Genomic DNA, 23,548 nt, shown 5'->3' on the forward strand with positions numbered 1-23,548 from the left:
ACGGGCAGCTGGTCGTCAATAATGGTGATGCCGCTTTAATGTTATCCCTGAAGGCTGTAATCTTGCACTAGTTAAAATTTCTTTTTCCAGAGTAATCTTATCAGAACTGGAGGAGGATTTAGAAGATGTCTGGTGAAAGTACAACAGCGATCATTTATCCTTGACACATGGATACTTTTCCTTGAGACTGTCTGGGGACAGAAGAGCCCTGTTCTGTGAAACTTGTGCTCTTAAAATACAGATAAATCAGTGCACACTTGTGGAATGTTGACTGAGTTCCCAGGACGGTGTTAGGAATTATGGGGAATACAGAATAATTTAAGGCTCCATCTCTGCATCAAAAGGTTGTATGTAAAAGTTACGGAGACAGAACGGCGTATTATTTATCCATTATGTCCGTTTACGCTGTAGCTACAGGCACCTCGGTTTTGACTACCCCAAACTTGGTTTGGATCCTAAAGATATTTAAACCATTTCAAAGTAGGAATTCATGTGTGTACTCATAAAACTATATAACTTCTACAGTGGATAGCTATGAATAAATTTCAGTGGCTGCAACAGAGACAGAAGAATAATTCTACCTTGGAAAATCAAAGTCCTTACTGTTTTATGCAAGATTAGAAGAATGTAGGAATAAATATTTCTGAAATAAAGTGTTATAAGGCAGGATTTGTAAGACATAAATGCTCACATGGAGAATTTTAATAAATAAGGACTTTGGTGGGAGGCGGGGAGAAGGAGATAGATGAGTGGGTGGATGGATGGGTGGAGACAGACAATTGGGCACCTTCTGACTGAAACAATAACGGTGTTACGGCTTCAGGGGTCCCTCTTTCTGTGTGACACCAGCTGAGGACATTCACTTTCTAGGGCGTGGAGAATGCTGGCCCTGTGAAGATCTGCTATTAAACCAGAGGACGCTTCTCCTCAGGTGCCCACAAACGCTGGGGAAGTTCTCTCCGGACCCCAGGCTGGAGCCTGGGAGCTTGCAGTGGTGTCACCACGTAGCTGTTTCCAGGGCAGCTGTTTCACGCTGTTCTTAGAAAAGGCTGCCTGCAGTGTGAGGCTGAGTGGTGGCTTCTTATCTGGAACCAACTGGGCACTTAGCTGGTCACTTCCATATTCTTAGGGTTTCTGTAACCCCAGCCCAAATCCTTTGCCTAGCTAAGCAGGTTTTCAGCCTCGTCAGCATTTGATTTTGGAAGAAACCGCAGTGTGCACTAGAAATACAAAATGTGTGCATTTTTGTAGCTCTAGCTAGAAGAGGTCAGTTTCAAGAGAAAAATTAAATCTTTCCTCAAAACTTCCAACAGAAAACGTAGGCTGGGCATGCTTTTGACAGGGTTTTAGGTGAACTCACCCATGTCAGTGCTGGTGGGGGCCAGAGGTTGGCTTCGGGTGTCTTCTTCAGTCATTTCCTCACATGAGTTTTTTGAGACAAGGTTTGTGTGGCCACAGATGTTTTGGAACTTGCTGTTTCCACCAGGCTGGCCTTGACCTCCAGAGCTCTGCCCCCTAGTGCTGGGGTTACAGCCTGGAGCCTCTGTGTCCAGCCTCTGAAGAGATTCTGGAGATCCCACTGAGTCCTCGTGCTTATGAGCCCACTCAGCATGCCTCCCCCGCCCTTCCTTCAGCTTTGTTCTGAAAAATTAATCATGGTATAATGGAAATATGTTTCATTTAGCCTCTTTAACCAGAGACTTCAAAGTGCCTTCACTTCACTTGGGACATTTCCATGTGATTGAAGTGTGAGCAGTTAGGTAAGCCACACAGATTGAGAGAGGCCCAGGTCCCAGGGCCAAACGCCCGCCCCCTTCTCTGCATGTGCCCGATGCCAGAGCGTCTCACGCAGGAATTGTTGCAGAAGGTGTGCAGGCGTAAAGGAAAAGCCAGGCAAGAAAACTGATGCCAAGGCCCAGCCCTCACCCTCAACCACTAGACCTCAGACCTCTGACACCTGCAGAGGTCTCAGAAGTGGGGCAGTGGCTGTTTGGCCTCTTTGTTTGGGATTGTGGTCTGTCCTGTTCAGACCAAAATAACATCAACAACAATAGCGAAAACAAAGTAGGGACAGGGAAGGGCTGGGTGAATTAGCAAGGAAATGGACAGGGGTGATGGGAGTGAAAGCAGACACCAGAGAAAGACTGGTGTCCCCATCTGAGCTGTGCTCCCAGGCCACTGTCCGCCTAAGACAGAAGCAGTCCTGGTCTTGACCAGCTACACCAGCTGGGAGAAAGTAGAAGCTTCAGAATGCCGCGTGTGTGGAGGGTGTGGCTCAGTGCTAGTGTCCTGCAGCCTCCCACGCTGTTGTGCACAGCCTGAGCCACAGAAAAGGACTCCACGGAGAAGCCTTAAAGAGAGCATCCCTGTGATTTCCCACATCTGGGGCTCAGATCCGAACATGCTAACCCCCGGCCGCTGGCAGCCAAAAGGTCCAGTCCGTGAACCTCTCTACGGCCACGATCCTCCCAGGAATCAGAACAAAGGGCAATCTTGTTTGTATTCACAGAGACGGTACCTAACAATCACAACAGCTCCCACTGAATAGTGGGCCCTTGTGACGTCACAGTGGACGACTAAACTCCTTACATAACTGTGCTCGGTTCTTCCAACAAATTGGACCCAGGCAGTTGGCGCTGCCACACTCCCTGAGAGCCGTAGAGTATTGCTGAGTTATTATGGCAAAGTTCTAAAAAGAGAAAAATCTGTATTTAAAAAAAAAAAATCCTCTTAGAACAGGTTTCTTATTTATTTGGATGTTTCTAATATTGAGTGTTCTGTGCTGTTGATACACTGTGGTAAACCAGATTTATGGGCTTTTTTTCTTCAAACATTTCCAGTTTCTCTGGTTATATTCTGGCTCACAGACATATCAGCAGCCCATAGCTGCTGAATAAAATAGATGCTTCCCATTGAGATTTTACATCTCCATGAACCCGATAAGTCACTGATCTACTTGGAAAATGTCATCAGTTCCTGTAATTCCTATACCCACCCGTAGTTTTCAACCCCTCTAATTCCTTGTTTGCTGTGGAGCTGGGTTCTTCAGCAGAAGGAAACAGACAGTATCAACGTAACCAAAATACAGGCAATGAAACCATTCCCGGCATCTGGGAAGCACCAGGCCAAGCAGGAATTGAAAGGCATTAAATGATAATGGTAGACTTCATCACCCCTCAGACGCATTGCTGTCGGCGCCTGTGATGACTGTGGTCATGGAGCCAAATATCAAAGGGCAGAGCCGATCTTAATGTAAGCGGGACGGCCTCCCAGCTCTGGCACTCGCTGGATCTTCAACAGTCAGCACTTAAGCCCTGGCAACTTGGAGAATGTGGATAAGAAATTGTTTCATCTCAGAAGAAGGTAGCCAGCGGCCAGATGCTTCCAGATGTTAATGGCATCTGATCAGAGGCATATGTGTCCTGCTAGGACTTACTATCCTTGGGAAATGAGAAGATCTGTCCCTCTGACATCCTCTGTGTTCCTGGTATGTGCACCGTGAGAACAAGCCATGGCGCCTGGAGCCGTGGTGGTGCCATTCTCTGAGGGACATACGCCGTGTAGGCCTTCCCTTGGTCTGTGTGATAATGACGTGGGGATTCGTGCCATGCCAGTGGCTTTCATACTCCTCAAGCAGAGAACTTTCCATTGATTTGTATTTACAAGATTGGCCTGATGTTGGGTTTCCGTGAAATGTACAGAATACATATGAGTGTTACCATCGGCTGCTGAAAAAGTCCACGCATACACAATAGGTATGCTTGTCACCTCCTCCACACTGAGGAAGATCCCAGGCTTTTGTACAATCTTTCCTGAAACAGTCTGTGATGCTGATGACTGGAAGGCTGGGGGGTGTTGGTAACTCTGTCTTTGCTTTTTTTTCCTTTCTTTCGATTCTCTACATGTAAAATTTCATCTCTGTGCCCGTTAATCCCCAACAATCTTTCAAGTTTTGAGCCTCCTCACCAAAAAGACACAACCCAGACAACAGTATTTATTATCCAGTGTCTGGGGAACCGCTTGGCCTTACAACTATTAAAGACAAACTTTTGCTCAGTTCTTGTGGTGTGTGTGTGTGTGTGTGTGTGTGTGTGTGTGTGTGCATGTGTGTGTGTGTTCCAAAACACCACACCCAGGAGCTTGTTCATGCTAATAAATAGGGGCTCGGACACTAATCTACAGCTGTAGCTAGTGCTTACATTTATTAAATAACCAGTTAAACTTTAATAATTTGCTTGAGACTTTTCCCTCTTTTGGCTCTGAGTCGAAACTTTCTCCGAGTACTTTGCGCCGTTTCCCAACCATCCCAGATGTTTTAAAGGACACTACTAAGAGGTTACTACCCAGTGCTGTCAGGAAGAAACTGAGCTAGCTGCAAAAAAACACAGCTGCCCCTGAAGAAACTTAGTAGATAGAGTGACAGAAGCCGACTTGAAAAGGCTACATAGTATCTGATTCAACTGTGGAACATTCTGGAAAAGGCTACATACTATCTGATCCAACTGTGGAACATTGCGGGTGGGGGGAGGCAAAACTGTAAGAATGATAGAAATATCAGTGTTTGCGGTGGGGAGGGGGCGGAGTTCTGGAAGGGACAGGAATGGCTGGGCTAAACCCAGAAGACCTGTATGGCAGCGAGATTGGTCCATAGGATGCCACAGTGATGTGTCACAGAGTTGTCCAGACCTGTAGGCGCAGGAGAGCAAGGGCGTGGCCAAGGAGCTGTGGACCTTGGGTAACGATGGCCTATCAGTATTGTTCATCTTGTACGGTGCTACAGTGGGCCACCACTCCGGGTGCTGGTAAGGACTCTGCCTGCATCTATGAAGGGGAGGCTTATGGGATATCTTTGTGCCTTCCTCTCTATTTTGCTGTCAATCTGAAGCTTCTCTAAAAAGAAAAAATAAAAAGTCATTTAAATAGCAGAGGGGGAGCACATGAGCACAAAGGCAGGAAGCATTGGCCCCGCCCAGTTTTGCTTTTCCATTTCCCTGGAGACAAAGACCTTGTTTGTCCTGGTAACATTGATGCAGCGGGTGTGGTTCTTATGGAAGTCTGTTTCTGTGCTCTGGGGTAATTGCCCCCAGATACACACGGCTGGGCTTGGAGGATAGCAGGCTACGAACAAGATGTTTGCTAAGCCCCAAGGTGTTCGTTTCTTTAGCACTGTCTGCCCTGACTTTTCAGCTACTCCTGATTCCCAGAAAGGTTTTGTGATACATAAAACATGGCTAGGAACCTTGAAACAAAGTCAGCATTTTCAACATTCATCCTTCCGCCATGAGAACAGAACCGGTGCCTGTCGACCATGGCCCTTCGTCCTCTGGGGTTGGGGAGACAGAACTTAAACTTGCACGTTGACGATACCTCAGTGGCAGAAGAGCTACGCCCCCCGCCCCCACCTTACCCCTTTGCCCTGGAGAAGTGACAGTCCATCTCCCCTAGTGGCTTTCACTCTCTCACCCAGTGCAGCCTTTTGCTCCTGTCCTCAGAACAGGACCCGCTTCCCACCTTCCATTCCCTAAGGCCCTATCCATGTCTAGAAGCTTCAAGACCCAATATATTCGGCCCTCCTCCTGGAGCCTCCCCTGCCTCCTCCACGCCCAAGCTCTTACTGCACTTCCTGTGCCACCCTTGTGGTGGGCATTCTGCCTCATTTGTATTTGTTACGGCCATGTCATCTCTAACCAGTTTACACAGCAAGTAATGCCTGTGCTCGTTTGCTTTTCCTGTATCCTTTATCTGCTATAATCTTGTAGCAGATACCTGGGAAGCTTTAGATGCTAAAGGGTGCTGCCTCAGTGTCTCTGAACAAGCCACGGAGACTGCAACTCGGGAGATATTTCATGTCGCGTCTTTCTTAGGGCAGCAGGAATAACTTGATTTGCTCTGTCTGATTCGGGGGCACCCCTGGTTACCAATGCTTTGGGGTATAGCATTTAGCACCAGCTGTACCTATCTCTGTGGAACTGAGTGGAGAGTGACAGAGACAGTTAAAGCATAGATGTATATTTAATGTAAAGGTTAGCCAAGACATTAACATTATGGTGGATCTGGCGCTAAGAGAAAGTAAACTTACATCACCAAGCCACCTCTTCCTATAAAAGACTTTGGTGTAGTTTTTTATTGGTCTATTCTGCCAGTTTGGATCTAATCTGCCATGGCTACACTGGAATTGGAACTCAGTTGGTAGAGCCTTTGCCTAGCATGCACAAAGACCTGGGTTCAATCCCTGGCATCACCCAAACCAACCATGCTGGCTGGTGCTTGGAAGGTTGGTACACTTAGAAGGTAGAGACAGGAGGATTGTGGGTTCAGTCAGCTACTTAGCAAATCCCATGTATCGGTGACACGTGAGACCCTTTCTCAAAGGAAGTAGCTACCCAGTGGCAGCAGTCCATGCAGAGACTCAGAGCTTGTCAGGGCGCTGAGAGTAAGTGACGGGATGCTCAATCCTAATGGGGCCTGTGCACCAGTCCCCACAGCCAACAGCTTGGGGATTACCAAAGAAGAAGGGCAGAAAGAGTGTGAGAGCTACAGGATAGGAGGAGGGCGAGAGATGCTAGCTCCTGGCCATGACGTGCCCCTCGCATTCATAAACTCAGAGTGGCTGTGAATACCTGCCTAAGAAAGAGTCTGTCAGAGTTGCGGTGAGAATGGCCGCCGGGCTCATGAAGACCCATGCCAGGTGAGCCGCTGTTGGCGGTTAGCATCTGTTTAAGGAGGAGGAGTTGTTTTTCCTCAGCAATGTGGTAGGTTGTCCATGTTTCAGTGGGTGTGTCCATACCTATAGCATTCAGGCCTCAGTAATCGGACTCAGTTATTTAAAATTAAAGAGACATAAAGGGATGGGGAAGTGTTAGGAAGGTCCAGGGGAGTGAAAGAGGAGATTTAGGTTGGACAGGGGTAATTTCATATGTGTATGAAAAACTTTTAAAATGTTCCTTTAAAAAAAATCTGCCTTAGGGTAGTGGTGGCACATGCCTTTAATCACTGCACTCTGGAGGCAGAGGCAGGTGGATATCTGAGTTTGAGGCCAACCTGGTCTGGACAGCCAGGGCTACGCAGAAAAAAAGAAGAGGAGGAGGATGAGGGGAAGGAAGAAGAGGAAGAGAAAATCTGCTTTGACCAAACTGAGCAGCAATAGATAGCCACTGTGAGGCTCTGTCTTGTCAGACCGAAAGCCACAGACATGGGATGGCGAGTGACCTCTGGCTATTGTCTAACTTTGTTGGTGGTATACACATGAGGTTACAGAAAACCTCATGAAATGCTAGACTTCAAAACACTCCCTGTTTATGTGTGGCGTCCTGATGGCTGAGCCAGCACGGCCCACCGGTGGCTGCAGACCCAGACAAGCATGTCCTTGGAGCAGGGACAGGACACCATGTGAGCTGATCAGCCGCCAGGCTTTCTTCCAACACTGAGCAGGAAAGACAGGGCCTCGGCTCCTGCGGTACAGGGAACTAGAAACACTCCAAGCGAGGTAGGAGACTGGGCCTGCTCACTCTTTGAAGCCAAAGCCCCTATTCCCAGAAGGGTCTGGAAAGAGTGATAATTGACCAGACCCTAAAGCCAGTGCCTCAGAGGCCCTGCCCTCAGTACCTCCCAGCCAGAGCTCAGTCAGCCCACCCACCGTCTCCAACGTGGGCCTGGAAGGTGACAGCACCCGGGTGAGAGGCCAGAGCTCTGTGACAGAGCCCAGGATGGCCCCGGGTCCAGACGGATACAGAGATCACAAGAGCACATCCAGGCAGTAGAAAACCACCTCTCACCCCAAACGCACCTTTCCCAGAACGGGCGAAGAAAATTGCAAGAAAGGCTGGGATTGAGCTGGGTATCGATACATGCATAATCCCAGCACTCAGGTGGGCCAAGACAGGAGGATTGCCATGAGTGTGAGGTCAGCTTGCACAGAATAGTGCGTCCTTGTCTCAAAAGGAAGTGAAACTTTTTTTAAAGGGAAACTAACATTAAAATTAACAATTAGGACATTGATTCAGTCAAGGTCGTCATGTTCTGAAGCAATGGACCATGAATTTAAAATGATTCCCTTCAGAATGGCCAAAGAGGCGGTAAGAACAACAACAGCAAAGCCCATCAAGTGGCCGTGACAGGAGCAGATGGACAGGAAAACAGAAATCTTAGAAACAAGTATTCATGGGAAATGGACGGTGGGGTGATGTACAGACCCGGCATTCAGCCCACAGCAGCAAAATCAGCAACTTCAAACATGAACTTTACAACCTAGTGGAGGGCTGGGGAGATGGCTCAGCAGGTAAGAGCGCTGACTGCTCCTCCAGAGGACCCGGGTTCAATTCCCAGTACTCACACGGCAGCTCTCAACTGTCTGTAACTCCTGTCAATCGAATGCCCTCTTCTGCCTTCCTTGAGTGCCAGACCTGAACCAGGTGCACAGACAAGCATGCAGCCAAAACACCCCTGCGTTTGAAATAAGATGAATTAAAAAGGTCAGCTGATGAACCATGCACTGCCCCCAGGTGCCCGCGTGCATTGGAAGTGAGTTCTGGGTTCACACAGAGCTGAGCAAGAGACAGGACAGCTGCAGAGAACACCCTTGAGAGGGAAGAGGGACCAGGCAGGAAGGAGCACACGAGCCCATGGGAAGAAAGTGATGGAGCCCTGTGAAGGAGCATTGGAAGGTATTTCCTAACCCCAAGGGAAGTCAGTCCTTCTTGCTGACTATGGAGCAGGGATGAGCCACATGTGTCCAAAACTAAAGCAGCACTGGTAGCCTCTTCAGTCACACTCTGTGCTATGGGGGTCCACTCCACATGAGCTGTTTCAGTGCCAAGTCCTTTACTGTCACAAGGTCCTTGCTCTTACAGAATCGCCAGACGCTGGGTGTCTAGTGTTTAGAGATACAAGCTGACTTGTCTTTTGTGTGTTTGTGTGCACGGGTGGAGGTCAGTTCCCTCCTCCCACCGTGGGTCTCTGGGCTCGAACTCCAGACAGCAGGCTTACCGGCATGCTTCTTTACTACCCAGCATCTCACCAGCCCCAAGCCAACTTTCCCTCATTACTAAGTTCATCACTCATGACTAGGTTCATTCCTCGGTGCTCTTCGGTTGTTCTTTTGAGCATTGCAAGTTGTCCGTATTGCTCCATGCCCCCAGCCTCTTTGTGAGGTGGACTTCCTGATTTGACCCAGGCAGCAGCTAGCCTCATCTGAGACGGCTTGCACCCTGCTGCTTCTGCGTCACACCCCAGGAGCTGCTTGAGGTCCTTCCGTGGTAGTCTTCTCAACAAAGCCCTGGCCGCGCAGCGGGACTCCAGACCCTTCTCCAAGGCAGCCAGTTAACGCATGAATGCGTTGCTCCTGAGCCTTGTTTGGGTCCTCTCGTCTCTGAAGGACGTGGGAACGCTTCCGTGAGAGCCCCGTTACAGCAGAGCCAGGCGCGTTAATCTTGCGTGTCACACACAGTGTGGGTGGAAGGGGAATGGTAAATGAGCACCAGGAATTATTCCCACGTTTCTTCTTACCACACATCTCTGCATCTCACGCAAGTGAAGACAGGGTCGAGAGCCATCTGGTTCAACCAGGATCCCGTGAGGGCGTGTGCCAACTCTCAGGCTGCGGTGAGAGAGGAAATGCAAAGATTGAAAATATTCCCTAAATACTCCTTCACTTTCCTATGACCCTGTTCCATGTCCTGACCATCCCGCTAGCTGTCTTGTCTCAGCCCTCCTCCGTGTGGTGAACAAAGTCAGATATTTCATTTTTCCATAACATGAGCTAAGAATAAAGTCTTGGTACTGGAATCGAATGTAATGCTCTCCAGGCAGAGGAAATGGACATTTATTGGATGTTATTGCTACTTTCTTTGCACTAATGACATTACAAAGGCTCTTTGGGTAATATAATTTGAAACTATTATTTCTGTGTTTCAGGTCATGCAAGACAAGATCATCTGCCTTCCAAAAAGGGTGCAGGCCGCTCAGAACCACACTTCCGTTTCCAACGTCTCCCAGGCGGGCGTCGGCACCACCCCGCTGCCTCCGCCCAAGCCCTCGGCGAGCAGCCCCGCCACGGTGGAGATGAAAGGCCTGAAGACGGACCTGGACCTCCAGCAGTACAGCTTCATCAACCAGATGTGCTACGAGCGGGCCCTGCACTGGTACGCCAAGTACTTCCCTTACCTCGTGCTCATCCACACCCTGGTGTTCATGCTCTGTAGCAACTTCTGGTTCAAATTCCCGGGCTCCAGTTCCAAGATTGAGCACTTCATCTCCATCCTGGGGAAGTGCTTCGACTCGCCGTGGACCACGCGGGCCCTCTCTGAAGTGTCCGGGGAGGACTCAGAAGAGAAGGACAACAGGAAGAACCACGTGAGCAGGTCCGCCGCCATCCAGTCGGGTCCCGAAGGCAGCCTGGTCAACTCCCAGTCCCTGAAGTCCATCCCCGAGAAGTTCGTGGTGGACAAGTCTACGGCGGGGGCTCTGGACAAGAAGGAGGGCGAGCAGGCGAAGGCCCTGTTTGAGAAGGTGAAGAAGTTCCGGCTGCACGTGGAGGAGGGTGACATCCTCTATGCCATGTACGTGCGGCAGACCGTGCTGAAGGTCATCAAATTCCTCATCATCATCGCCTACAACAGCGCCCTGGTCTCCAAGGTACAGTTCACCGTGGACTGCAACGTGGACATCCAGGACATGACGGGCTACAAGACCTTTTCCTGCAACCACACCATGGCTCACCTGTTCTCCAAGCTGTCCTTCTGCTACCTGTGCTTCGTAAGCATCTACGGCCTGACGTGCCTTTACACCCTGTACTGGCTGTTCTACCGCTCTCTGAGGGAATACTCCTTCGAGTACGTCCGGCAGGAGACTGGGATCGACGACATCCCGGACGTGAAGAACGACTTCGCTTTCATGCTGCACATGATAGACCAGTACGACCCTCTCTACTCCAAGCGCTTCGCCGTGTTCCTGTCGGAAGTCAGCGAGAACAAGCTGAAACAGCTCAACCTCAACAACGAGTGGACCCCCGACAAGCTGAGGCAGAAGCTGCAGACGAACGCCCACAACCGCCTGGAGCTGCCTCTCATCATGCTGTCCGGGCTGCCCGACACAGTGTTCGAGATCACCGAGCTGCAGTCCCTGAAGCTGGAGATCATCAAGAACGTCATGCTCCCGGCCACCATCGCCCAGCTGGACAACCTGCAGGAGCTGTCCCTGCACCAGTGCTCCGTCAAGATCCACAGCGCCGCGCTCTCCTTCCTCAAGGAGAACCTCAAGGTCCTGAGCGTCAAGTTCGACGACATGCGGGAGCTGCCCCCCTGGATGTACGGCCTCCGCAACCTGGAAGAGCTCTACCTGGTGGGCTCCCTGAGCCACGACATCTCCAAAAACGTCGCCCTGGAGTCCCTGCGGGACCTCAAGAGCCTCAAGATTCTCTCCATCAAGAGCAACGTCTCCAAAATCCCTCAGGCCGTGGTGGACGTGTCCAGCCACCTGCAGAAGATGTGTGTCCACAACGACGGCACGAAGCTGGTGATGCTCAACAACCTGAAGAAGATGACCAACCTGACAGAGCTGGAGCTCGTCCACTGCGACCTGGAGCGCATCCCCCACGCCGTGTTCAGCCTGCTCAGCCTGCAGGAGCTCGACCTGAAGGAGAACAACCTCAAGTCCATAGAGGAGATCGTGAGCTTCCAGCACCTCAGGAAGCTCACGGTGCTCAAGCTGTGGCACAACGGCATCACCTACATCCCGGAGCACATCAAGAAGCTGAGCAGCCTGGAGCGGCTCTTCTTCAGCCACAACAAGGTGGAGGTGCTGCCTTCCCACCTCTTCCTCTGCAACAAGATCCGCTACCTGGACTTGTCCTATAACGACATTCGCTTCATCCCGCCCGAAATCGGAGTTCTGCAAAGTTTACAGTATTTCTCCATCACTTCCAACAAGGTGGAGAGCCTTCCCGATGAACTGTACTTTTGCAAGAAACTGAAAACTCTGAAGATTGGGAAAAACAGCCTCTCCGTGCTTTCGCCCAAAATCGGGAATTTACTGTTCCTTTCTTACCTGGACATCAAAGGCAATCACTTGGAGACCCTCCCTCCCGAGCTGGGGGACTGCCGGGCTCTGAAGCGAGCCGGGCTGGTTGTGGAAGATGCTCTGTTCGAGACGCTGCCCTCAGATGTCCGGGAGCAAATGAAAGCGGAATAACTTATTTTTCATCAAAATATGACTGAAACATGCTTCTACCAAATACAATATAAAGAATTAGGTAGTCTTAATGCCTTTCCTATATTATTTTTTGTTTGTTTTTCTTTTCCTTTCCACACAAGACAAAATGTACACAAAGATTGAGTAAGGAGTATGTATTTTTTAATAAAATTTTAATTGTATTTTTTCAATATTAACATTTTAAAGTTTTGTTTGTCCTGGAGGCTCACGCATCTCTAAGTGTTTCCTAGCCACAGGGATGGCTAATTCTGTCTGGCTCCGGGCTGTGTCTTCTCACCTCAGTTCCTTCTTGTGAAAGGAAGGGAATCACAGATTGTGTACATTTTGGCATATTTTAAACGGGCGGAGACACTTCGCCAGTGCCATCTTTACCTCGGTTCTACCTGTCCTTGTTTGTGTTTTCATCACGTGTTCCAAGGAGCTCATGCCTCTTGTTTTCGGGTCAGCTGCCTTCTTCATTGGTCCAGTTTTTTCACTCCATCTAGAAAACACTAGAGTGTTGGTTCACACAAGTGCATTGTCACAGAGGTATTATCCTGAAAGGTTCCCTGCTTTCCGGCACCATTAATTGTATTATTTCCTAAACAACAGTCTCCGTCAGCCTCAGAAGGGCGTTTTGTGTGGGCAGAGAAGGCAGTCCCTGGTCGTTGTCAGCCTCGTGCTCGTCATTTGTTGTTTAACTGATTTGAATTTTTACCAACATCCTAAAGTATGTCATTAAAAATTAAGTACAGCCCCCCCCAACCTCGGTATTGCCCTGTGATACTGGCGAACAACATTAGGGAAATTAGATTTAGTTCAATATTCCAGCAGATAATTAAATTCTGAAATCATAGGATTAGAAGCCTGTTTTGAGTAATTTAATCATTTTTTGATGCCTTGATATGTGGATGCTCTCGATGGAAGCTCTCGATGGAAAACCATCTTGCTACTAAGGCACTCTGTTAAAAAAAAAAAAAAGAAAAAAGCTGATGTATTCTCGCAGGCCCCGCCCCCTCCCCGGGCCTGCGCAGTGATGATCGTTCACTTTCTGCCTGCTGAACGAAAACAGCGCAATATATATGTGCTTAGGCGACGACTTCCGGCGAGCCTGCCCCCATGCGGATGCTAGTGATGGCAGCATGGAATGCCTCGGCTCTCTGCTTTAAGTTCCGCCTCCCAACGGTCTGATTGCTTCCCGAATCTGTGACTGACCTCTGAGTGTTGTCGCTCATCAGTAATTCCCGCCTGGCGGCTGGCGAAGCCTTTACTTACCTTAAACTCCAGCCTAGTGCGGAGACTTGAGCTACACAGGTCACTGACTGGTGTAAGGACGGAGTCGACAGTGGAAGGAGGCAGATGCATGTTTTGAAGAATGTTTTCTTAGCCCCGTGGCCTTGCCCAGCTCCGCTTTTTGTGGCATGCAGGCTTGTGGAAGGCAGCTCTGAAGGCGCTGGGCAGACATGGTCCTCACCTGAGTTAAGAGAGAGATGTGGCTGTGCAGCTCAGTGAGGAAGTTTGTCCAGCAGTTCACCCCGGAGCCCGGGTTCAGTTACCTCACACTGCAGAACAGAGATGGGGGCAGAAACTGTCGCTCGTGCGGGTCAAGGACCCAGGACAGCTCTGCGTGAAGGGCTAGCCGCGTGCAAGTCCTTCTGTTTTCTTTTGAAACTTCCAGTCATGATTTCCTTAAACCTAGAACTGAAGTAATAATATTTGAAGCCCTATCATTGCTAGACTTCTTATATGAAGAAGTATTTGGTTTTAGAATGTGAGATCCTGACTATGGGTTGGGTTGTGTTCAGAAACAGCTCCGTCTTAAAGGATTTATGAGCAAATTATCTATTACTGAGCACGACTAACCTGTTATTGAAAGTAAATTGAGCCAATTAGACGTTAAGGTTTATGGGTGTTTCCAACATCATCCTTCAAATGGGATCTGTTCAGCTTAAATACCATGTTCATGCTGCCTTTATCTGGCATTAACTAAAAATCCCATATGGGTTCATAACTAAAACAAGTCACCAGTAATTCAATTTTATCAAGCTTCCAAAATAATTTGATTTATTTTTGTAATAGTCCTGCAGGCTAACCCCCAACCTGAGTTGTAAATAGCATTCAGTAAATCAGTATAATGCTGTGACTTTGTGTTTTAACTAAGAGGAAAATATTCATAGGACTTTCTATTAGATTTTATAAAACTTCCAAAGCTTCAAACTTAACTTTGAAGAGTTTTCTGATTCTTGTCCTTTTTAATACGGTAAGTTTTTGTTCACATTCTTGAGTGAAACACATTTGGTTACTCTTTAGCCTCCAATGGGAAACTCAGGTACCTGAACTGCTGACTTTTCTAACATTTTTTGATCCAGCTCAGTGCACAGAGGCCAGCTGCCTCGCCTCCCTGCCTCGTCTCTCTGTGTTTTCCAAGTGCTCTTTCTGAGAAGGATCAGCCAGCTCTCTGTCCAGCCTCTGAGTCATAACAAGCTGCTGTGTAAATCACAAATGTGCCATCTGGATTCCTAACTCCAGGGGTGGCTTCAAGCCCAAGGCGGCCATGCTGTACAGTGAGGTTTAGTAAGGGAACAAACAGCATGTGGTCATGTTCTGGTTGGGCGGTCCTAATAGAACCCCACCAAGCTGCAAGCTGGCTCTGTAGGTAAAGGCACTTGCCATCCGGAAGGAGGACCTGACTTTGATCTTCAGGATCCACGCGGTGGAAGGACAGAACTGCCTTTCCTAAGTTGTCCTCTGGCACACAAACTAATTAATGTAAGTTTCAGATCATAAAAACCACACCTAAGGAACATGACACCTCTGAACAGATTGTGTTTTCTTATCACACAATTTGGTCTGGTTTTGAATATCAAAACTCTGGATGAGATGAAGCTGGTGTATACATGTGTAGGTGCCTCGGATTGCCCACCCAGCTCTTTCCCACTCCCACCCCCGCTGTTACGGTGAGCTCCGACATCTCCATCCTGTCCTGAGCAGCGAGCAGGAGGCTGCCTTTCCAGGCTCTTGGGGAATGTTCCTGCTCGAAGGATGTTGTTCATTTCCGTCATAGGGTCTGAGACAGCATGGACTCTTCCATGGGCTTCTTGGAACAGAAGCCCAATTTCTGGCAGTATGCTAGCTTACGGCTTTAGATATCTTCCTCTCTAATCCAGTTTCAGACCAAAGGCCTGATCAGCAGTATTGCCTTTCCAACAGTAACACGCTCGCCAATACAAAATCCGTTAGCACTACTCTTGCAAATAACATAAATGTTGATGCAATTCTGGCTTTTCAGAGAGTAAATCAAGACTACATTAACACTTTTCTGTGACTCCTGGATGAATGGTGCTGACTAGAGTTTACACTGGGGCAGAATCTCAAGAGCAGGGCTTCATACTCAAGGGAGCAAAATGGCGTGGCTCCCCCGAGGAGGCTTCCTGAAGCATCTGTGCGTCTATCTTGTCTGTTTAGAGACTCAGTAAGAACACTCTGGCAGTCTTGCCTAGAGCCACCATCAGTTTTCAGGTTTAGGTCCCAATCTTCAAGTTTCTGATAATTTGATACCAGGCACGCAAAAAGCGTCTGCTCCCATCCCCCTTCCCAAAGTCATCCTCTAATGAAGATGGCATTTTTCTGATTATCTGAGGGAGAGAGAAGAGAGTCTTCCCTCTCTTCCCAAGGATTTTTTTTTTAAACAGAGGGGTTTATAACATTGGATAGCTTAAGTTAGCGGCCAGATAGACCCCACGATGTGTTTAGGGTTTGCTTTGTTCTTTGAGCCAGGGTCTTGCTTTTTAGCCCAGGCTGACCTTGACCTTGAGATCCTTTTGCCTCAGCTTCCTGGGCACTGGATAACAGGTGTTGACCGCAGACCTGGCCTGCATGGTTTGGAATGTATTCATTCGCTCCTCTGCTCTCCCACCGTACTCCTCTTTGGCGGTGAGACTCCATGCCTTATGTGCTTGCTCAGTGTTTGTCTTGCGTTCATTTCCTATGCTCGTGTGCACTCAGACTGTCAAGTGCAGGCAAACTTCTTGGACTGTCAAGAAGAAGGACTGATAATTGATTTGTCATAATACATGTTCATGAAAGGAAATGTCTTAATGTTATTTGGCTATGTAGTGTGCAGGAACAACAATAAAGTCTTTTTTTTAAACTGAACTTGGGGATCCATCCCTTTCTTACTTATTGTTAGAAATCGTGCTTATCTTTTGTTCTGAAACCATTACTGAGGTTCTCTAGGCTCCAGGAAAAGGGCTTGTTCACTCTTTACCATTGCAGCTGGTTTTTATAATTGTAACTGCTTCTTTCCTTCCTTAATTCACTGTACTGCATCGACCTCAATTGTCCCTGGAGTTCCATTTGGGTAATTAGTGCTTTAATGTATAATCTGGAGTACAACTTTTGTACAGTTGCCAAGTCAGATTGTACCCTGGCTCTCCTGCTCAGGCTTCAGGAAGTGATCTTGTGGAATAACGGAGTTACTAAAGGCTCTAAGAAGGGCCCTGCACAGCCAGAGTGTCCTCCAATTCAGCAGTTCTTAACCTGTGACTCGACCCCTTCCTTTGGTAAACTTCTACCTCCAAAGATACCTACATTACCATAAATAACAGTAGTTACAGTTATGGCGTAGCAATTAAAATAATTTTGTGGTTGGGGTCAGCACGATGTGAGGGACTGTATTCAGGGGTGGCGGTGTTAGGGAGACCGAGAACCGCTGCTCTGAGTAAACTCACCCTCACAGAAGGCCGCTACCAACACTGTACATACTGTTGCATGGGTGTCAGAGGCCGAGAACAGCAGAGTCAGCGCTCGGAGCTAAGCTGTCAGCGCGCATGCTTTCTGTGCAGCATTGCTGGTGCTCCTGTCTGGGGAGGATGTTTGTGATGAAGGGGTGTGGTGGGAGGGGCTGAGTGAGGTGCGTCTCCCGAAGCGGAAGGAACGCCCTGAGAGCTCTGGAGAACTTTCAGTGACAAAGGCTAAGGAAGGGTCTAGATTCCATGTGGTGTGGCTTCACAGCAGCGCACAGAAGGAAAAGACTGTCGGCTACTGCCCTCCACCGTTCCTCCTTCCAGAACTTTCTTCCTTAGGGCACACTGAGGTAAACCGAGGCTAAGCAAATGAGGCGGTTAGTTACTGTTGTCAGCCATCCAGGGGAAAGTCACGCGAGCTGGGGGGGGGGTGTCTTAGTCTCTTTTCTGTTGCTGCAGTAAAATGCCATAGCTAAAGCAACTTATAGGAGGGGCGTTCGGCTCACGGTCCCAGGGGCTAACAGTACATCACGGCAGGGAGGCAGTGCAGCAGGCAGAGCTGCAGCGGGGTTCGAGGCTGTAAACAGGAAGCAGAAACTGCAAAGCCCTCCCCAGGGACATGATTCTTCCAGCAAGGCCACGCCGCCCAAGGCTCTCCCAACAGCCGCTCACTGGGAATCAAACCTTGAAATGCCTGAGACTTGAGAGAAATAGCCTGTGCAGACCGCCTCGCCTCGGGAACTCCCGCAGTCCCAGGCAGGGTAGCTTGTAGTGTCATTCAACGTAGGAAAGTGAGACACTTTTCATTAGTCACGTTATTTTCTGCATGTAAATCTACAAATACAGATCGGAGTCTGGATTTCACATTTGAAAATATTTGAAAGGCTGGGTATAAAGGCTCAGGCTCGTAATTCCAGCTCTCAAGAAGCTGAGGGAGGTTGCTTCAAGTTTGAGGCTAGCCTAGGCTACCTCAGTAAATTCCCACCCAGCCCAGACCACAGAAATGAAAATTTACAATAAACCCGTGTGAACCTGAAAGGGTTAGACTAACTTTGTAACCTATATGTCTTCTAAAGCCTATAGTTTTGAGTTTTAGGTCCAGGTTAAGCTAAAGCCTCTTAGTACCTTTCCAGAGAATAGAGGAATTTGACCCTATCTGTGAGGACAGAGATAAAAAAAAGGCAAGCAAGCAATGACCTTTACTCAGCAAAAAGAAGGACCAGACCCTTGTCTTTGAGATAGTGTTTCTTAGCAACGAACCCAGACTTCTTCTGAGTAGCTTTTGACCTGTAGCCAAGAGCCCGCAGCCCTAATCTTCAAGGATGAGCTAACCACCCCCACCTTCAATTGCAGCTACATCCACACTTGGCAGAACTGGCCAAGCTTAAACACCCAAGACTAACCAATTATCTTACTTTATAGCTTCCTCATCCAATCCTAAATTGCCAAAACTGCAACTTCAAATTTCCCGCAATTTTTCTTTTCTGGGAAGGGCGCAATCTTGAACTCCTGAGCCGTGAGACCCCAGGTCTTACAAACCCAGCAATGCACAGGTGAGCACATGTGTGACCAGTAAATGTGTGTTTTCCGAGTTTTAATAGTTTATATAAAATACACACGTAAGCAAAATCACTGTCAAACATCTACACCAAATGGACCATTCTGATTGGTTCAGAGATTCTGGAAACAAGTAAAACATGGACTGTCTCTTTTCTTTTTTGTTCCTTGAGGAATTAATTTTCTTTCAAGTCAGCTTACACCCAGACATACACTATAACTGTGTTTGAGCCAGGCATCATATGGGATCCGACTTGGAAAACTAAGACAAGAGGTTCTGAGTTCAAGGCCAGTCTGGCTTCATAGCAAGACCCTGTCTCAAAATTAAATACACAAGTGAACTTAAAAGCAAATGTTTGAATCTTACTGCAAATTTCAGGTATACAGATCTTGAGAAAAAAAAAAACACATATACATTTTGCATTCTATATTTAAAATATATGCAAAATTCTATAGTTACAATGTTTAAAGTTGGCTTCCTGGAAGTGATTCTGATATGAACAGTTCCATTCCTCTGAGTTGTGAGGCTTCTTGGAATTCTGTTATAAAATTTCATATAGACAATGTGGGGTGATTTCGTTGAGATCATCTTCTCAGTGATGCCAGGGTGACTTCAGGCATCTTTCTTAGGCTGACTTAATCCGAGGATTAACTTTGAGATTAATTACATTGAGATATACGTGGTAAGACGTTTAGGGAAGGGTTGGAGGTTGTTTTGCCTAGGTTGTGGTTATGCGATGATCGTGATGCCAATTTGACAGAGTTTAGAATCGCAGTGGAAACAAATCCCTGTGCATGACTGTGAGGGGTTTTCCGGATGAGGTTTGTTGGGGCTAAAGGTGGGCTAAAGGGGCTAAAGCGTTTATTCACACTAAAGGTGGACAGACCCATTCTGTGGGCTGCAGGGCCAGCGTCCATCTCTCTCTGGTCCCTGACCATGGATGTCAGCTGCGGGCACCTCCTGCTCCCCGCTGCTGTAGCCATTTCCCTGCTGTGGCCAGCTGCACCCCTGGAACTGTGAGCCAAAGAACGCCAGCCTTCCTTGAGTTGTTTTTACTGAGTGTTTCATCACAGCAGTGAGAGAAGTCACCGGCACGATGTCTTAGTAGTTGGGGAGTCAATCTTAACAAATACCTAAAAAGCCAAGTAGAGTAATCTTTAGATTTTTATCTAATACCCTGGAGGTGCTTTGAGGACCAGGAAGGTACATGAATGAACTGGCCTGAGCCTATGGAACAGCCTGAGATATATTTTTAAGGGATTTAAGACTTACTTAAATTCCTTTCTAACAGTTTAAATCTGCATTGTGACTTGGGCCTCTGTTGGCTTTATTGGAGTAATTTTAGGACCTGCCCTGTTTCCCCCATCAGAAGTCCAGGCAGTGCAGAAGCCAAACCTACACCTATCCACAACCCTCACCCCTGCAACTCCTGCCAGGTAGGTGCCACAAAATACATAATAAGTCAGTGCTGCTCTCTCCACTGGGGAGCCTGGATGAGGTCTTCCATCATAAAGCTCCCTCAGTCCCACCCAAACACCCTCCTCGGTGGTTTCTTAAAGCTGCCACAGTAAAGGAGCACAAGCTAGGAGGAAGAGAAAGGAACTCAGCCTCATAGAGAAGGAGCCCAAGTGGGAGGTCGCCATCAGGTCCCTTCCCTCAGAGAAGGGGGGTGGGAAAGATTGTAGGTGTGAGAGGAGATGGAGGACACCAGGAGGGCACACTAGGCAGGGCTCACACAGGCTCACAGAGACTGAAGCGGCAAGCACGGGGCCTGCAGGGGTTTGTACCACGTCCTCTGTGGTGACTTTTGCTTGGTGGGTGTGAGGCTCCTAACAGTGGGAGCAGGGGTGTCTCTGACTCTTATGCTCTGACTCTTGGGACCCTTTTTCTCCTGTTGGGTTGCCTTGCCCAGCCTCGGTGTGAGGGAGTTCTTCTTATCCTATTGGACCTGGTTTGTCCTTTCTTGAAGGCCTGGTCTCTTCTGAAGATGAATGGGGAATGGGGCTGAGGGAGTGCAGGGCGGGGACTAGAAGTGGAGGGAAGGGAAATTGTGGTCAGGAAATTGTGTGAGAGAAGAATCTATTTTCAATTTAAAAAATAAGAGAAAGAAGCTTAACGTCACCCAATTTTTCCACCTGGTTTTGGTTTGGGCTTTGTTTTGAGAAAGTCCCGCTGGGTAGACCCCTCTGGGTCCTGACTTAGCTTCCTAGCTGCCGGGACTATGGATGTGCTCAACCAGTCCCACATAGGCCGTAAAGGTATGCTCTTTGAAAGAAGCCCTTGGTGACCCTTGACCCATCACTGCACCCATCTCTCCTTTTCACATGGCACCTAGGAGCCTGGAAAAGTCTCGTCAGCCTGCAGTCAAGAGCAGAGAGACATGACTACACAAAAGCACAGTCGCTTGCTTGCTCTCTCCTCTCTTACACCTCCTGCCTAGGGAATCATGCTGCCCACAGTGGACGGAGTCTCCCCGCTTTAGTTAAGGTCATCGAGACATGCCCACGGGCACGCCCACAGGCCGCCTGACATAAGAAATCCCTCACAAAGACTTACTTCACAAGTGATTCTCTGTCAAGTCAGGTTGACAATTAAACTAAACATTACTCACTGTGATATTAGATTCCTGCAAACACTCTTTTCATACAGGATCTTAGACTTGATCTCAGTCAAAACAAAACAAAGCAAAAAAAAAAAAAAAATACCCTTTTAGGTACGGAGAGCCAGGACTGGGAGATGTGAAGACAAAAGTGAGTCTATGACACTGGGTAAGATGTATTTCTGTATAGACAAATCTATCCTGTTGTAGGCTTATTAGAAACAGACCTTAGGTCCTTGAAGACTGGCTAGTCCAAAAGTTTTTAAATAGTGTTAAGGCTCTGAGGTTAAAAGTGTGTCTGTAACAGCGTTCAGCGGGATCTGACTTTCTCTTCTGGCCTTTTTCTGAACTCATGTTCACACACTCCTACACAGTCACATCTTCATACACATAGTTTAAAAATAAAAATAGGAGCTGGAGAGACGGCCCAGCAGTTAAGAGCACTGGCTGCTCTGCTAGAGGACCTGGGTTCAATTCCCAGCACCCACATGGCAGCTCACAACTGTCTATAACTCCAATTCTGGAGGATCTGACACCCTCACATCAGGCATACATGCATGCAAAACACCAGTGCACATAAAAAAAATACATAAATTTATAAAAGTAACTAATAAATCTTTTTAACTAGCGAGCTCTAGCTCTCCACAAAAGTCTCATGGGAGACTCGGAAGCACGTGAGGCTCCTGGTTTATATCTGTCGTGATTAACAGATATGACTATGTATCTGTTTCTACATAGCAAGCCAGTCTAAAGCTCCACAGCATAAACAAACCATTCTACGGCCCTCATACCCTGTCAATAAGAAATGTGGACAGGGTGCCGTGAAGGCCGCCCCTTGGCAGGACTTGATGGCTGAGAGCTAGAATCACATGGAGGCGTCTTTACCCTGTGTCTGGCATTTGCCTGCATTTACAGTCTGAAATCTTGGCTGGGATAAGCAGCCAGGACAGCCTCTTCACTTCATCTTGCCAGCATGGCAGGTTCACGGTGTGAGACGGCTTATGATAGCTCAGGGCTCCAGAGGGAATGTCTGAACGCACAGGAGGGATCCCTTTTATGGACTGATCGTGAAAGTCACACACATCGCCCCTGCTAGGCTGTGTCGATTGTATCACCATACATCTTGTTCAGCTTTGGACAGATGCACAGAAAACATAGGCCCCACCTTTCTGCTAAGTGTCAGAGAGCGAAAGAGGAAAAAAAAAAAAAGAGGGGGGAGGGAAGCAGGGAGAGAGGAGAACTGGAAATATAGATGACTATAAGCACCCGTTCTGGTTTCATTTCTGTTGCCATGGTGAAATACTCTGATGAAAAGAAATACAGGGGGAGGAAATGAATTTATTTCATCTCACAATTCCAGGTTACAGACCTCTAGTGGTGCAGAGCTTGGGGGAGTTAATCACACAGCCAAAAGCAGAGAGAGAGTGTGTGCCCGCTTTCTTGCTCATGTGTGTCTGCCTGCTCCTTATACAGAGAATGAATACACGCATGCTTGCTTTTGTTTAGTCCCCCCTTTACACAGGTACAACGCAGGCTCCAGCTCCCCAGGGATGGTGCCGCCCACAGTGGGCTGCTCTTCCCGCCCCAGTTCCTGAAATGAAGGCAACATCCCACAGACCAGCCTGTTCTACACAGTCCCTCATTGAGGCTTTCCTCCTAGGTGATTCCAGATTCTGTGAAAATGAAGATACTAATCATCACAGATATACACACGTACACATACAGAAGGCCTTGTGGCCGCCTGTCTGTATTTCTGTCACACAGTCTCATCCCAACCTTTCCTACCATGGATGGAGCAACACTTCCACAATATTTCCCAGGTGAGGCCCCTACCTTAATGTTACTGTCGTGTATAGATGAGGGGTATGAGGTCCATAGAGATGAGTCTCCTTCGTTACATTGACTATTGTAGAACACCAGAAAATTGAGAGAGCCATTTTTTCTTTACCCTTTTCCCTTTTTTAAATGTAGGATAGCCTGACAAAGTGTATGTTATAAAATAACTTGAAGAAAGCTGTTGTTCTTCTTTATTAAATCTTATTTTTGAGGATTTTAATTTTTAAATTATGTGTGTATTACAGATGAGTGTAGCACCCTGAGAGGCCAACAGAGGGTGTTGAACTCCCTGGAGCTGCAGTAGGGCACTTGACATGGGTTCTGGGATCTGATCTCAGGTCTTCTACAACACAGTGGTTCTCTTGACCCCTGAGTCATCTCTCCAGACCCTTACATTTTGGTGTTTTCCAGACGGTTTCTCTGTGTAGCTCTTGCTGAACTGGAACTCACTCTATAGACCAAGCTGGCCTTGAACTCAGAGGCGCACCTGCCTATAATCCTCCAACTCCCCAGTGCTGAGATTAAAGGCATATGCCACCACTGCATGGCTCAGCCCCTCACATTTTTAAAATCATCTTTTCGAAGAGTTTCAGCTAGCACTCTCACAAATTTCCTTTAATTATC

The 23,548-nt window shown here is 47.9% G+C and overlaps 1 protein-coding gene across 1 annotated transcript in view; it reads left to right on the forward strand.

Moving 5' to 3' along the window:
• The window catches only part of Lrrc8c (leucine rich repeat containing 8 VRAC subunit C), a 75,626-nt gene extending 59,285 nt beyond the window's left edge, over positions 1-16,341 (forward strand). The window contains exon 4 of the mRNA XM_060381075.1: positions 9,913-16,341. Within this exon, the coding sequence (XP_060237058.1) occupies positions 9,913-12,186 (2,274 nt within the window). The 3' untranslated portion in view covers positions 12,187-16,341. The remainder of the gene's footprint in view (positions 1-9,912) is intronic.
• Positions 16,342-23,548: the final 7,207 nt, after the last annotated feature.

The sequence above is a fragment of the Meriones unguiculatus genome, chromosome 3 (genome assembly GCF_030254825.1).
Source record: "Meriones unguiculatus strain TT.TT164.6M chromosome 3, Bangor_MerUng_6.1, whole genome shotgun sequence".
NCBI lineage: Eukaryota > Metazoa > Chordata > Mammalia > Rodentia > Muridae > Meriones > Meriones unguiculatus.